At 36.2% G+C, this 11295-nt stretch overlaps 2 protein-coding genes and 1 non-coding gene across 3 annotated transcripts; 2 read left to right on the forward strand and 1 right to left on the reverse strand.

Annotated features, from left to right (window-relative positions):
* Nucleotides 1-674: 674 nt before the first annotated feature.
* LOC145575798 (uncharacterized) lies at nt 675-2858 on the reverse strand. The gene is made up of 5 exons (XM_081633599.1): nt 2731-2858; nt 1759-2667; nt 1275-1575; nt 998-1181; nt 675-949 (listed from the first exon to the last, which is right to left on the reverse strand). Exons 1-5 carry the CDS (start codon nt 2856-2858, stop codon nt 675-677), a joined length of 1797 nt encoding a protein of 598 aa, XP_081489725.1.
* On the forward strand, nt 2368-2474 carry LOC145607001 (small nucleolar RNA R71). The gene has a single exon (XR_014105477.1). It is a non-coding gene; the product is annotated as a small nucleolar RNA R71 (small nucleolar RNA).
* Nucleotides 2859-10220: 7362 nt separating the features above from the next.
* On the forward strand, nt 10221-10628 carry LOC145575808 (uncharacterized). Its single transcript, XM_081633610.1, has one exon. The coding sequence runs from the start codon at nt 10221-10223 to the stop codon at nt 10626-10628; it is 408 nt and encodes a 135-aa protein (XP_081489736.1).
* The last annotated feature ends 667 nt before the right edge of the window (nt 10629-11295 follow it).

The raw sequence follows: 11295 nt of genomic DNA on the forward strand, positions 1-11295 counted from the left end.
AGATCAATGTCACACCAGGAACTAACACACATGAATAAATAATAAAGGCCCAAGCCTCACAGTTAACACAGTCAAGCTCCAAATTCATACACAGTTGCACAAAGTTGATTTCCATTAGGCCAAGACAATAAAAAATCAGATCATGATCATTTAATCCGCATTGCAAGTCTTTCAATCAAAATCAAGCCAAAAACCTTTAAATCATCAAATATAGGGGCACAGAGAAGTAGTTTACTAGCTATTCATCATCATGATTCACAAAGTAACTGCCCAAAGCCAAAAGTAATCCCTCCCCCAAGCTAAACTTCACATTGTCCTCAATGTGAACATATATCGAATAACAACAAGCAAGGGAAAAACAAAACTAGGCCGTACTGGTAGAGGAGGGATCATACCTAAGGGCGGAGCTGGGACCGCCCTCAAAATAATGTCGCATCATAACCCCAAGACACTAAAAAAAATTTAAAAATAAATAAATAAAGGGAAAATAATTTTTTTTTAAAAAAAACGGAATGGGTTGCCTCCCATTTAGCGCTTGTTTAAGGTCTTTAGCTCGACCCCTCTTTAGTGGCTCAACCTGGGTCACCACACACGGAAGATACTCCATGGTACTGTTCATTAATATATACACCTCCAAATGACTCTTTCAAATTAGAGTTGATGAGCCTTGTATCTTAATTGACCTTCATGTAACTAAATCCATCATGTGGTGGAATATTGTCCTTTTTTCTCATAGGATTTCTATTAGAGACACACTTATCAACCAAAGGTTTAGTAGCATCAATTCTCAAACAAGTACCACCATCAAGAGTAAAATTGTGGTCATTAAAAAGCTTAAACACAACTTGTTTATCCTGAGCTCTTATGGTCACTCGTCCTTTAGGAACATCTATTAAAGCTTGACTTGTAGCAAGAAAAGGACGACCAAAGATAAGTGGGATCTTTAGGTCTTATTTCATATCCAATACAACAAAGTCGACAGGAAAAACAAGTTCACCAATCCCAACTAATACATCTTCAACTACACCTTTAGGGAGTCTAACAGTTCTATCAGCCATTTGAAGAGATATGAGGGAGGGTTTAGGTTTTTTCAAACCTAATTTTTCATACGAAGAAGAAGGCATTAAATTAACACTAGCACCTAAATCACACAAGACCCTATCAAAAGATGTTTCGTTTATCTTGCAAGGAATAGTAAAACTACCAGGGTCATGCAACTTAGTGGTAAGCTCTTATGTAAATTATATATTAGAGCTTTTCTCCTTTACTACTACATTTTCTAATTCCTTATCATTATGATTATGATCTAGAATTCCTTTCACAAAATTTGCAAATTGAGGCATTTGAATTACAAGATCAGAAAAAGGGATTTTAGCATATACCTTTTTAAGAGTCTCCGAATACTTCCCAAAATGCTTATCGATGAGCACGGCTTTTGATAACCTTTGTGGGAAAGGCATCGGATCCTCATAGGCTTGTGGAGCGACATATTTGGGACCTTCATTCTTGCTCATTTCAGTTTTCGACTCCAGATTGCACACTTTCTCCTCTAATCCCCCCGTAGTCAATCCATCTCTTTCCACGAAAATTGCATTGCATTGTTTCGTTTGGACTTTTGCTTGATCTTGAAGAGTTGATAGATGACTCACTTATTGTGATAGTTGAGAAAGATGAGTTTCTATCCTCTTATTTTGAGCAACAAGCAATTGGATCGAGTTTTCAAAATATTCATTTTGCTTTGCTTGTAAATCAAATTGCTTTGATATAAGCTCTTGTTGTTGAAGTTGGGAGGTAGCAAAAGTCTCCATAATGGATTCAAGATTTGAAGATTGAGGTGGTGATTGGTGCATGAGATGATGATTGAAAGGTGCCCTTGCTTGAAAAGCTAGTGGTGGTGGAGGATTTGCTATAGCTTGAGTGTTCTTGTATGAGAACCCTTGATGATTTCTCCACCCTTCATCAAATGGCCTTGTGGAGGTCATGGTATATAAAGCATTATCTTGCTCAATCGTCATTCCATCATAATTGGGTTGACACTCCCGCGCAGTATAGCCTTGAAATCCACACATCTGACAAGTTTCCATCGAGGGTCGAGGGGACTCAGCTTGGAGTTGATTGACTTTATGAGTTAGTGCCTGCACAGAACTAGTCAACATGGTTAGAGCATCAACATCATGTTTATTACCTGGGTTGATAGCATGTCGTCCCCTTGGATGGTAATTATCATTAGCCGCCATCTTCTCAATCAAATCCTTCGCATCGGTTGGGTTCTTCGTCATGATAGAACCTCCAGTCGCAGCATCAATGTAGATGCAAAACTCATGGGTCAAACCATTATAGAACGTTTGGATTAACATCCACTCTGGAATACCATGGTGAGGGAATTGTCTTTGCAATCGCTTAAACCTTCTCCATGCCTCATATAAAGACTCATCATCGGATTGATGGAAGGTGGATAGCTCGTTTCTTAATTTTGCGGTTTTCTCTTGCCCCAAGAATTTGACTAAGAAGACCTTGGCAAGCTTGTCCCACGTATCAAAGGAACCAATACCTTCATCTCGTAGCCACTCCCTTGCCTTATCCCTTAGTGAAAAAGGGAAAAGGCGTAGTCTAATAGCATCATCAGTGACACCGTTGAGCTTCATAGTGTCACACTTCTCCAAGAAACTATCAATGTGAGTCACAGGGAAGTCATTTGATGAGACCGCAAAAGAATCATTGGAGATGAACTATATGAATTGGGGCTTCAACTCAAAACTCTGAGCGGTGACAGGTGGTCTAACAATACTCGAAAGAAATCCGGTTGTTGTATCCGGAATACCATACTCCAAAAGAGATTTTGTTCTTGGGTCGACCATGTTTATTTTTTTTCGATTTCTCCTTCTTCTTCCACTTCGTCTTCTCGCAGTAGCTTCGATCTCAGAATCAAAAGGTGTTAAATCATCTGAACCTAAACTTCGAGTTTGCATGCAACAAAGAAACTAAAACGGGGGATCAAAGACACAAAGAACAATAGCCGAAGCAACAAAATATATGCTTAGTAAAACAAATCACAAATAACTAGAATAAAATCGTTAGTCCCCGGCAACAGCGCCAATATCAAAGTGAAGAAATTCAACCAAGCGCGGGTAAACGGCGGGAGTAACTATGACTCTCTTAAGGTAGCCAAATGCCTCGTCATCTAATTAGTGACGCGCATGAATGGATTAACGAGATTCCCACTGTCCCTGTCTACTATCCAGCGAAACCACAGCCAAGGGAACGAGTGTAACACCCCAATAATTCTCTCTTAAAAACCTGTGAGAAACCTGTATATAACCTGAACAATTTCGAGAGAATTACTGGCGTGCTACCGCCACGTGTTCAAACGTTAAGGCTATCTCAGAAATTAGCAGCGAAAAATTAAAACAGTTATAATTAAACTTCAAAACAAAAGGATTAAATCAAAATTAGTGTTACAAGTTGGAACCATTAAGGCCCTTATTCAAAACCCAATAAAAGTAGTAAGTGATTAAATCCCGTGTTCAAATAAATTCAAACCAAAAGAAATAGTGCCAAATAAAATTGAATTAAATAAATTCAAACTCGCAAAAGAAATAAAATGCAAACAACCAACTCTCTACTCAAGATCCCGCAACCCTGATGAATGCTGCATGTGTAAGAACCTGTGGTTATTATGCTCCCCAATATTACAAGTGTAAAAATTGGATCGTCACAGGGTCATTGAAAGGCGAAGGCCATGACCAAAGAAAGACACACACAAAAGCACGCAATCAGCAAAGCTGAGTACATACAAGCTGCGAAATAAATTAAGAAAATACCTAATATGCTACTAATAATCAAGCATAAGCATCATTAAATACAGACTCAATTCATGACTCAATTATCAAATTTATTAAGATCTCACTAATTGATATTAACTGACTCATTTATTTATTTCATTGGATTTACCAATAGACAAGGTTGTCCAACCCATGTCCCATTTGGAACATCAATAAAAGAAAAACCCCATGCCTCCTTTCGGAAACATCAATAAACATCCAACGACCACGGGCGCGACTCCGTGACTGTAGTTAGTATGAGATCTCATCTAACTCCTAGTTTTAGAAAAGTAATATTTGAAATAGGAGACTCGTAGATTAGACGGCCTCGATAAAAGTACACGGCTAATACCCCGTGTACCCCAACCCCTGATTGTCATTACTCCAGAAGTGCACCAATCCAGAGTTTTATTGCTCATCCATCTTGCACTTTACGTGGTTTACAGGTTTAGACTTGGTGATGACTCATATACATTACAATACAAACATTCCAAACATAATTCAATCAAACATGGCAAATTCTCAATTTAAATTCTTGATCTATAAGTGACAAACAACATTTATTAGTTATTCCTTTACTACCTCGGTGTATAAACACCTTGAGTGCATAAGGCACCCCAAAACCTTAACCTCGTCTTACAAGACTTGAATTTCTCCTTTACTCATCCTGTTTGCATAATCATGAATGAGTAATAATTTAATCCTTACTCCAATCACATACTTTTGCCTTTAAGCGCACCTTGCATAATTAGAGCACAAATAATACTTGCATTAAACTAGTGCACATTATTTGAAATTCACAATGTATAACCAAACAATTTAACCCAGTCAATCCTATACATGATACTAAGTTATCGTTCCGTCCTCAAACATGCACCTACAAGCAAGGTTTCGTAACTTGTATGCACCTTGTGTAAACAATCCGGTTGGCCACTTTAAAACTAGAAGTCGCCTTCTACAAAGTCCTCTCCTAAACCAAACGATTAGAAATAAATCAATACCAAAACAATTAAATTTACAGCAATACTAAACTACTTTAAAACCTCTTAAATCATCAAAATAAAGCCTTTAAATTGTCCCCAATAGTCAAAGTTAATAATATAACATCCCAACTATAAGTTTATATGTTTGAATTATGAAAATATAGTGTTTTATATCAAATTACAGCAACATTAAAGTAAGTAAATAAATCTGAAAATTTGTTTTAAGTATATAAAATAACCCCCTAGGCATGATTACTTGAAATAATCATTATGTAGCAAGTTAGTGTGTTAAAAACCCAAGAATATATCAATTCAATGCAATTAGAGGCTTCAAAACAAAAAGTATGAAATCTGAAAATTATTTTTAAAATTAGAATTTAAAGTTCAAAGCTTTTTCAATCACAAAATACTCACAATAATTATTTTATAGGTTTAGAAGCATAAAAACATGAAACTAACATAACTTGCTCATAAAAATTGAAACTTTAATAATCTGAAAATATATATATGATCAAAATAATTATACTTTAACAAAATTTAAGCATAGTATAATTAGATAACTTGATTAGCACGTTTTCAAGCCCTAAAACATGAAAAATCAATGTTTAAACCCTTATTTTCTTAATTAAACAAATCTGAAATTTTCTATAATAATTTAAACATGTCAAAACTCATAAATTCATAATCTTTTACAACCCAAGTATAATATCAAACCATAATAACAATCATTTAGAATAAAATTTAAACAAAGATAACAAGTTTAAATCAATTTAATAAAATAAAAAGAAGTAAAGAAAAGGGAAGAAGAAGGGGCGAACTGCAGGGGGGAGGCGCGGCTGGTCCGACGGTGGTGGCTGGAGGTGCGGCTGGCGGCGGTGGTTGTGCGGCAGCAGGGTTTGAATTTTTTTTTATTTGCTCTGTGTACGTGAAACGGGAAGAGAAAGAGTGAGGGTTTTCTCCTCTTTTTTTTTCCTGGGCTGTTCGTGAATGTAGAGGAAAGCAAGGATTTTTTTTTTCTTTGTTATGTACGTAGAAATAGGTGAGGGCTTTTGAGGGTTTTATTTGGGCCTTGGGTTTCCTAATTAGATTAGGAGTAAAATTTGAGGTTTTGGGCTATTAAGTTAAAATTGTTTGTAAATTAGTCAAAAACATATTAGTTTACTTAAATCTTTTCATAAAAATGATTTATTCAATGAAATTGACATAAAAATATTTGTAAGAATAATATATAAATAAATTATAATTAAGTTGAAAATATGGGGGATTACAACGAGCTTGAATTGGCAGAATCAGCGGGGAAAGAAGACCCTATTGAGCTTGACTCTAGTCCGACTTTGTGAAATGACTTGAGAGGTGTATAACAAGGCTTTGGCCCCCTAGGGCACGTGTCGTAGACTAAGCTCGTGCGGTGGATGCGCTGTGAGAGCCGCCTTGAAGTACAATTCCTACCGAGATGTGGGTTGAATCCTTTGTAGACGACTTAAATACGCGACAGGGTATTATAAGTGGCAGATTGGCCTTGCTGCCACGATTCACTGAGATTCAGCCCTATGTCGCTTCGATTCGTCCCCCCCCCCCCCATCTTATTCCCTAAAAACACTTATATTTTGAAAAACGAGGTTAGTGTTGCTTCTTATATGCTAAAAAATGCTAAGTAGTGGATTGAGACAAGTGATAAAGCCAAAGTGTTGGGTGTGGGATGGTGCAAGGGGGCGTGTGGCATGTGCACAAGACATGTGCACCCAAGGATAAGGCATACAAACAACTAGTTTTGTCATTTTAAGGATATGCCATCGTTTCCTTAAGACATGGAGTTTAAGGATGAATGAGATGGTTCTGGGCATCATCCATGCAATGACTCCCAAGGCCCTTTGGGAATCCATGGAAGTACTTAGATGCATAATCTTGCCGGGTGAAAAAATGATGTACGGAAGCCAAATTTGAAGGCTATAATACACGAAATGGGAGCAATTTAGTAGGTGTCCGGACCCGGTGTCAGAAATTCACGAAATTTTACGGGATGCATCCCGAGGTCAGATGATGTTGTTTGGACCCATATACATGAAGGAGTTCTGTCTTCGATAAGTGCAATTACTAAATATATCAAGGATCAATATTATGGAGATAAAAAGTTCATTCTTTTGGGTCGTCATTATCTGTTGCTAGACTATGATCAATGATCTTTAGGCTAGTCAAATAGTCCAAAGCCCACTAGAATGGATCCTATAAGGTCACACACAAAGGTATTGTGTTAAGCAAGTTAGAGGCCCATTTATGGGCCTCATGAACAGGCCCATCCCTAAGGTAGGGCAATAGGTGCCATCGCCCGGGGCCTAACTGAAGGAGGCCCAAATTTACAATAAAGCCAGATTTATTAAAAAAAAAGAAAAAGAAAATATCTTAATTAATGATACTACTACCTTTTTTTTTTTAACGGGAATGATAGTACTACCTACGCATGCTTTTTCTCCGGTTTGCCATCAGTTCATATTCCCAATTCCCAAATCTCAAGTTTTCAATTCCAATTCCTATATTCATTCCTAATTAATTTCCCAAAAATATTTTAATTGCCAAAGATTTATCAATTACGATTATTCAACTTCCCTTCCTAAATAATCTCTTCTCAGTCAAAATCAATTGATATCTTCTTCCTTAGTTTTTTTTTTTTTTTTTTTTTTTTTTTTTTTTTTTTTTTTTTTGTAAATTTCAACTACATTAATCTCCTAAAACAGCTCTAATTCAATAATCAAACGGTGTTCTTCTTTGATTTTCAATGGATCTCGCCTCACATTATTAACCTATAAATAATCCCCCATCCAATTATTCTACATCTCAATTCTATTTTCTAATTTATTTTCTTACTCTTTGTTTTGATTTAAACACTTGTAATGGGTATTACGGTGGACGAAAATTACTGAAAACGTTTTTGAGGTCATTAATGTCACAAGAAAGACTTAACGCTTTAGACATTTTATGTATTGAGAAAAATATGTTAGAGCATATTGATGTCGACACTATTATTAGTGATTTTGTATCTAGAAATGCTCGTATACAATGTTTTGTATGATGATTTGAATAATAAATTTTAAGTTTATTGTTTTTTGTTTCTTTACTGTAAGTTTGCAATTTTTTTTTTTTTTTATCATTTAAAAAACAAGATTTATTTTTAATATTTTTACTTCACTCGATAATAAGGGCCCCAATTTTTCATTTCGCCCATAGGCCACCAAAAGGCTAGGAACGGGCCTGCTCATGAACAAGTAACTAATTATGAATTGGATTGGGCGGCTAGCATAGTTAGATTAGAGTTAGGTTTTGGTCTTTGTCATGGACTCTTATTTAGAGATAAGATCTATAAATAAGGTCCATGCCTAGGGTTGTATGGTACAACACAATTAACAGTTGATTATGCATCAAGCAATTAGAAATCCCAAAAAAAACCCTCACACACTCTCTCTATATCCCACGGCTCTCTCTCCTCCCCCCTTGGACTCATGGCGGCCACCCCTAGTGGCGCGTGTGGTGGTTCGTTGCTTGTTCTTCTCCTTAGAAGGTCAATTGAAGGGTTCAATTGCAGCTAACTAGCATTAGTGGAGGTCTTAATCCGTGCCTGTGGACCAAGTAGAGAAATCACGTTCGAGGTTCTTTGTCTCCCTTGTTCTTGTTCGATCACACGTGGAATCACGCTTCAAAGGTATTAATTCTAATTCTTTATGTGTTATGCATGATCTTGGGATTAGGTGCTATATGAATATGATTCATGTTTTCCGCTTTCGTACCTATAAACTCCTATAATACAACCATAATTTGGTTACATAAAGGCCCTGTGGAAGGGTAATAGCAATACAAGTGGCGTGTACAGAAACTGGTAAATTAGATGCTTAAAGGCAAATTGGATGATTTCACCCACCCAATTGAACTCCCGAAGGGTATTAGGGTCTATAGGTAGCTTCTCGGCAATTTTTGTTTCCGGGTAAAAAAAAAAGTAAAAAATTGGCAAAATTAAAGGCTATAATACACGCTTTTTGGCCAATTTCAAAGGTTTCGGGACCCGGTGTCGAAAAGTCTCGAGATACTAGGGATTACATCCCAGGGTCATATAATGTCGTTTGGAACCATTTATGATCATTATATGTTGCCATAAATGTCCGTGGTAGCATTGAGTTTATGAAATCGGTGCAAGTTGTAAACGGGTAAATTAACAGTTTGAAGGTATATTGGATGGTTTTACCCACCCAAATGGACTCCCGGGGTGTATTAGGGTCCATGGGAAGCATCTCAACAATTTTTATTTCCGGGTCAAAAAAAGTGAAAAATTATCCAAAATTGAAGGCTATAATACACGATTTCGGGTGATTTTTTGACATTTTTTCGAAAACTGAACCGAATACATGGGGTGACTCCCGAGGTCATATAAGGTGGTTTGAAACCATAACACACCTATAAAGATGTCTATAAAGTACCAAGAATGAGTTATGTCTCTATTTTGAAATTTTGGAACATTAAATCTTGTACATATAGCTAGCCATTATGAATGTTGCATCACTAGTCCACTACAATGCCCTCCTAATTGCCGAAGCTGTATACACTACGTAAATGATAATAGTTTTGTAGAATTTAAACTTGAGGTAACTGGTTTAAGTCTTGTATAGTCCATTTTTTTAAACATACAAAGTTCTTCTACAAGACTATTTAACTCTTAAAATATCGTCTACTCCCTCTATTTTTTTATAAGCTAGAGTCAAATTTGCACATTTGCCAAGACACAACTTTAACCATCAATATTTTTAAGAAGAGGTTAGTAAAAATTATGAAAAAATTAATTAGACATTATGACAACTCCAACAACATATTATATGTTACATTTATATACAAGTATTATATATTGGTAAAAAAATTAAGTCAATAATGACATGAATAGTGGAAAAGGCCGAAAAGCTTAACTCTAACTTATAAAAAAACGGTGGGAGTATCTCATAATGCCACGTAAGCTACCATGTAACGTACTAAAAAAAATGAAATATATCGTACATTCCTATGTTAGTAAATCCAAATACTTATAGCAACACATCAATCTAAGAAGAAAAAAAAAAGAGGAGAATAAAAGAGAAAGGAAATTAAAGTTTATATTGAGGATATATTTTGGTAGGATATTTTAAGGGGAATATTTGATATTATCTTTTATATTGTTTCCTAATTACTAGAAACCTAATTAAGGTAACTCTAGGAATTATCATTGTATGTATATATATATATATATATATATATATATATATATATATATATATATATATATATATATATATATATATATATATATATATATATTAATGAGAGGTTAAGCTGTGATTTGTGCAATTATACATGGTATCGGAGCAAGGTTAATTTTTTTTCTCTGAATTTTCTGTGACTCATCATGACCGGCGGTGATGTTCCTCCACCACCACCGTCGCCTGCAAAAATCGAGCCTAACTCACCTTTCTACCTTGGACCGCAAGATCGGCCCAGGGATTACATAACATCTCAACGCCTCAAATTAGATAACTTTCACGATTGGTCTCACGCTGTGCGCATAGCTCTGTCCTCTCGTCGGAAATTCGGTTTTCTTGATGGTAGTATCCTCACTTTCGAATCACCGTGTACGAAGGATGATTGGATTACTATCCATTGTATGCTTGTGTCTTGGTTGATGAACACCATCGATCTGGAGGTAAAATCCATGCTTTCTCATTATGATGATGCAACGAAATTATGGGATGATTTACATGAGTGTTTCTCTGTTGTTAATGGCCCAAGAATTCAGCAAATTATATCTGATTACTAAATGTGAACAATTGAAAAATATGACGGTTGCTGTATATTACAGTAAATTATGTGTTTTGTGGGATGAGCTTGATAGGCTTGAACCATTAATTATGTGCAAGTGTGGAAGGTGTGTGTGCAATGTAGGGAAACATCACGATGATCGCCGTGACGGGGATCAATTGCAACAATTTCTTCTCGGTTTATACTCTGACTATTATGGTCAAATTCGTTCTAGTTTTCTTTCTATGGATCCCCTACCTACATTGAACAGAGCATATCAACAAGTTTCACAAGATGAGAAGGTTCGCGGCATCGCTCGTAGCAAAGAAGAACCTTCCCCTGCCCTTGGGTTTGCTGTACGGACAGGGCAGGGAGGGGGCGTGGCAGCTAGGATAGGCCGGTGGCGGCGTGTGAGAAGTGCAAAAAGGTTGGTCACGAATCTGCCAAGTGTTGGTCAGACAAGATTTGCAATTTCTGCAAAAAGAGGGGACATGAAGAAAGTCGATGTTATGATAAACTAGAAAATATTAATGCAAATTATAAGAAAATTTATTATAATTGTTATGGTGATTTGATAGTCGGATAGATAAGAGTACATGATAAAGGGAAATTAGGCCCCATTCACTTCACCTTATTTTTGCTGAATTGGAATTATTTTTACTGAACTTAAATTATTTTAACTGAAC

This window comes from Chenopodium album, chromosome 2 (genome assembly GCF_948465745.1).
Source record: "Chenopodium album chromosome 2, dcCheAlbu1.1, whole genome shotgun sequence".
Classification (NCBI taxonomy): Eukaryota; Viridiplantae; Streptophyta; class Magnoliopsida; order Caryophyllales; family Amaranthaceae; genus Chenopodium; species Chenopodium album.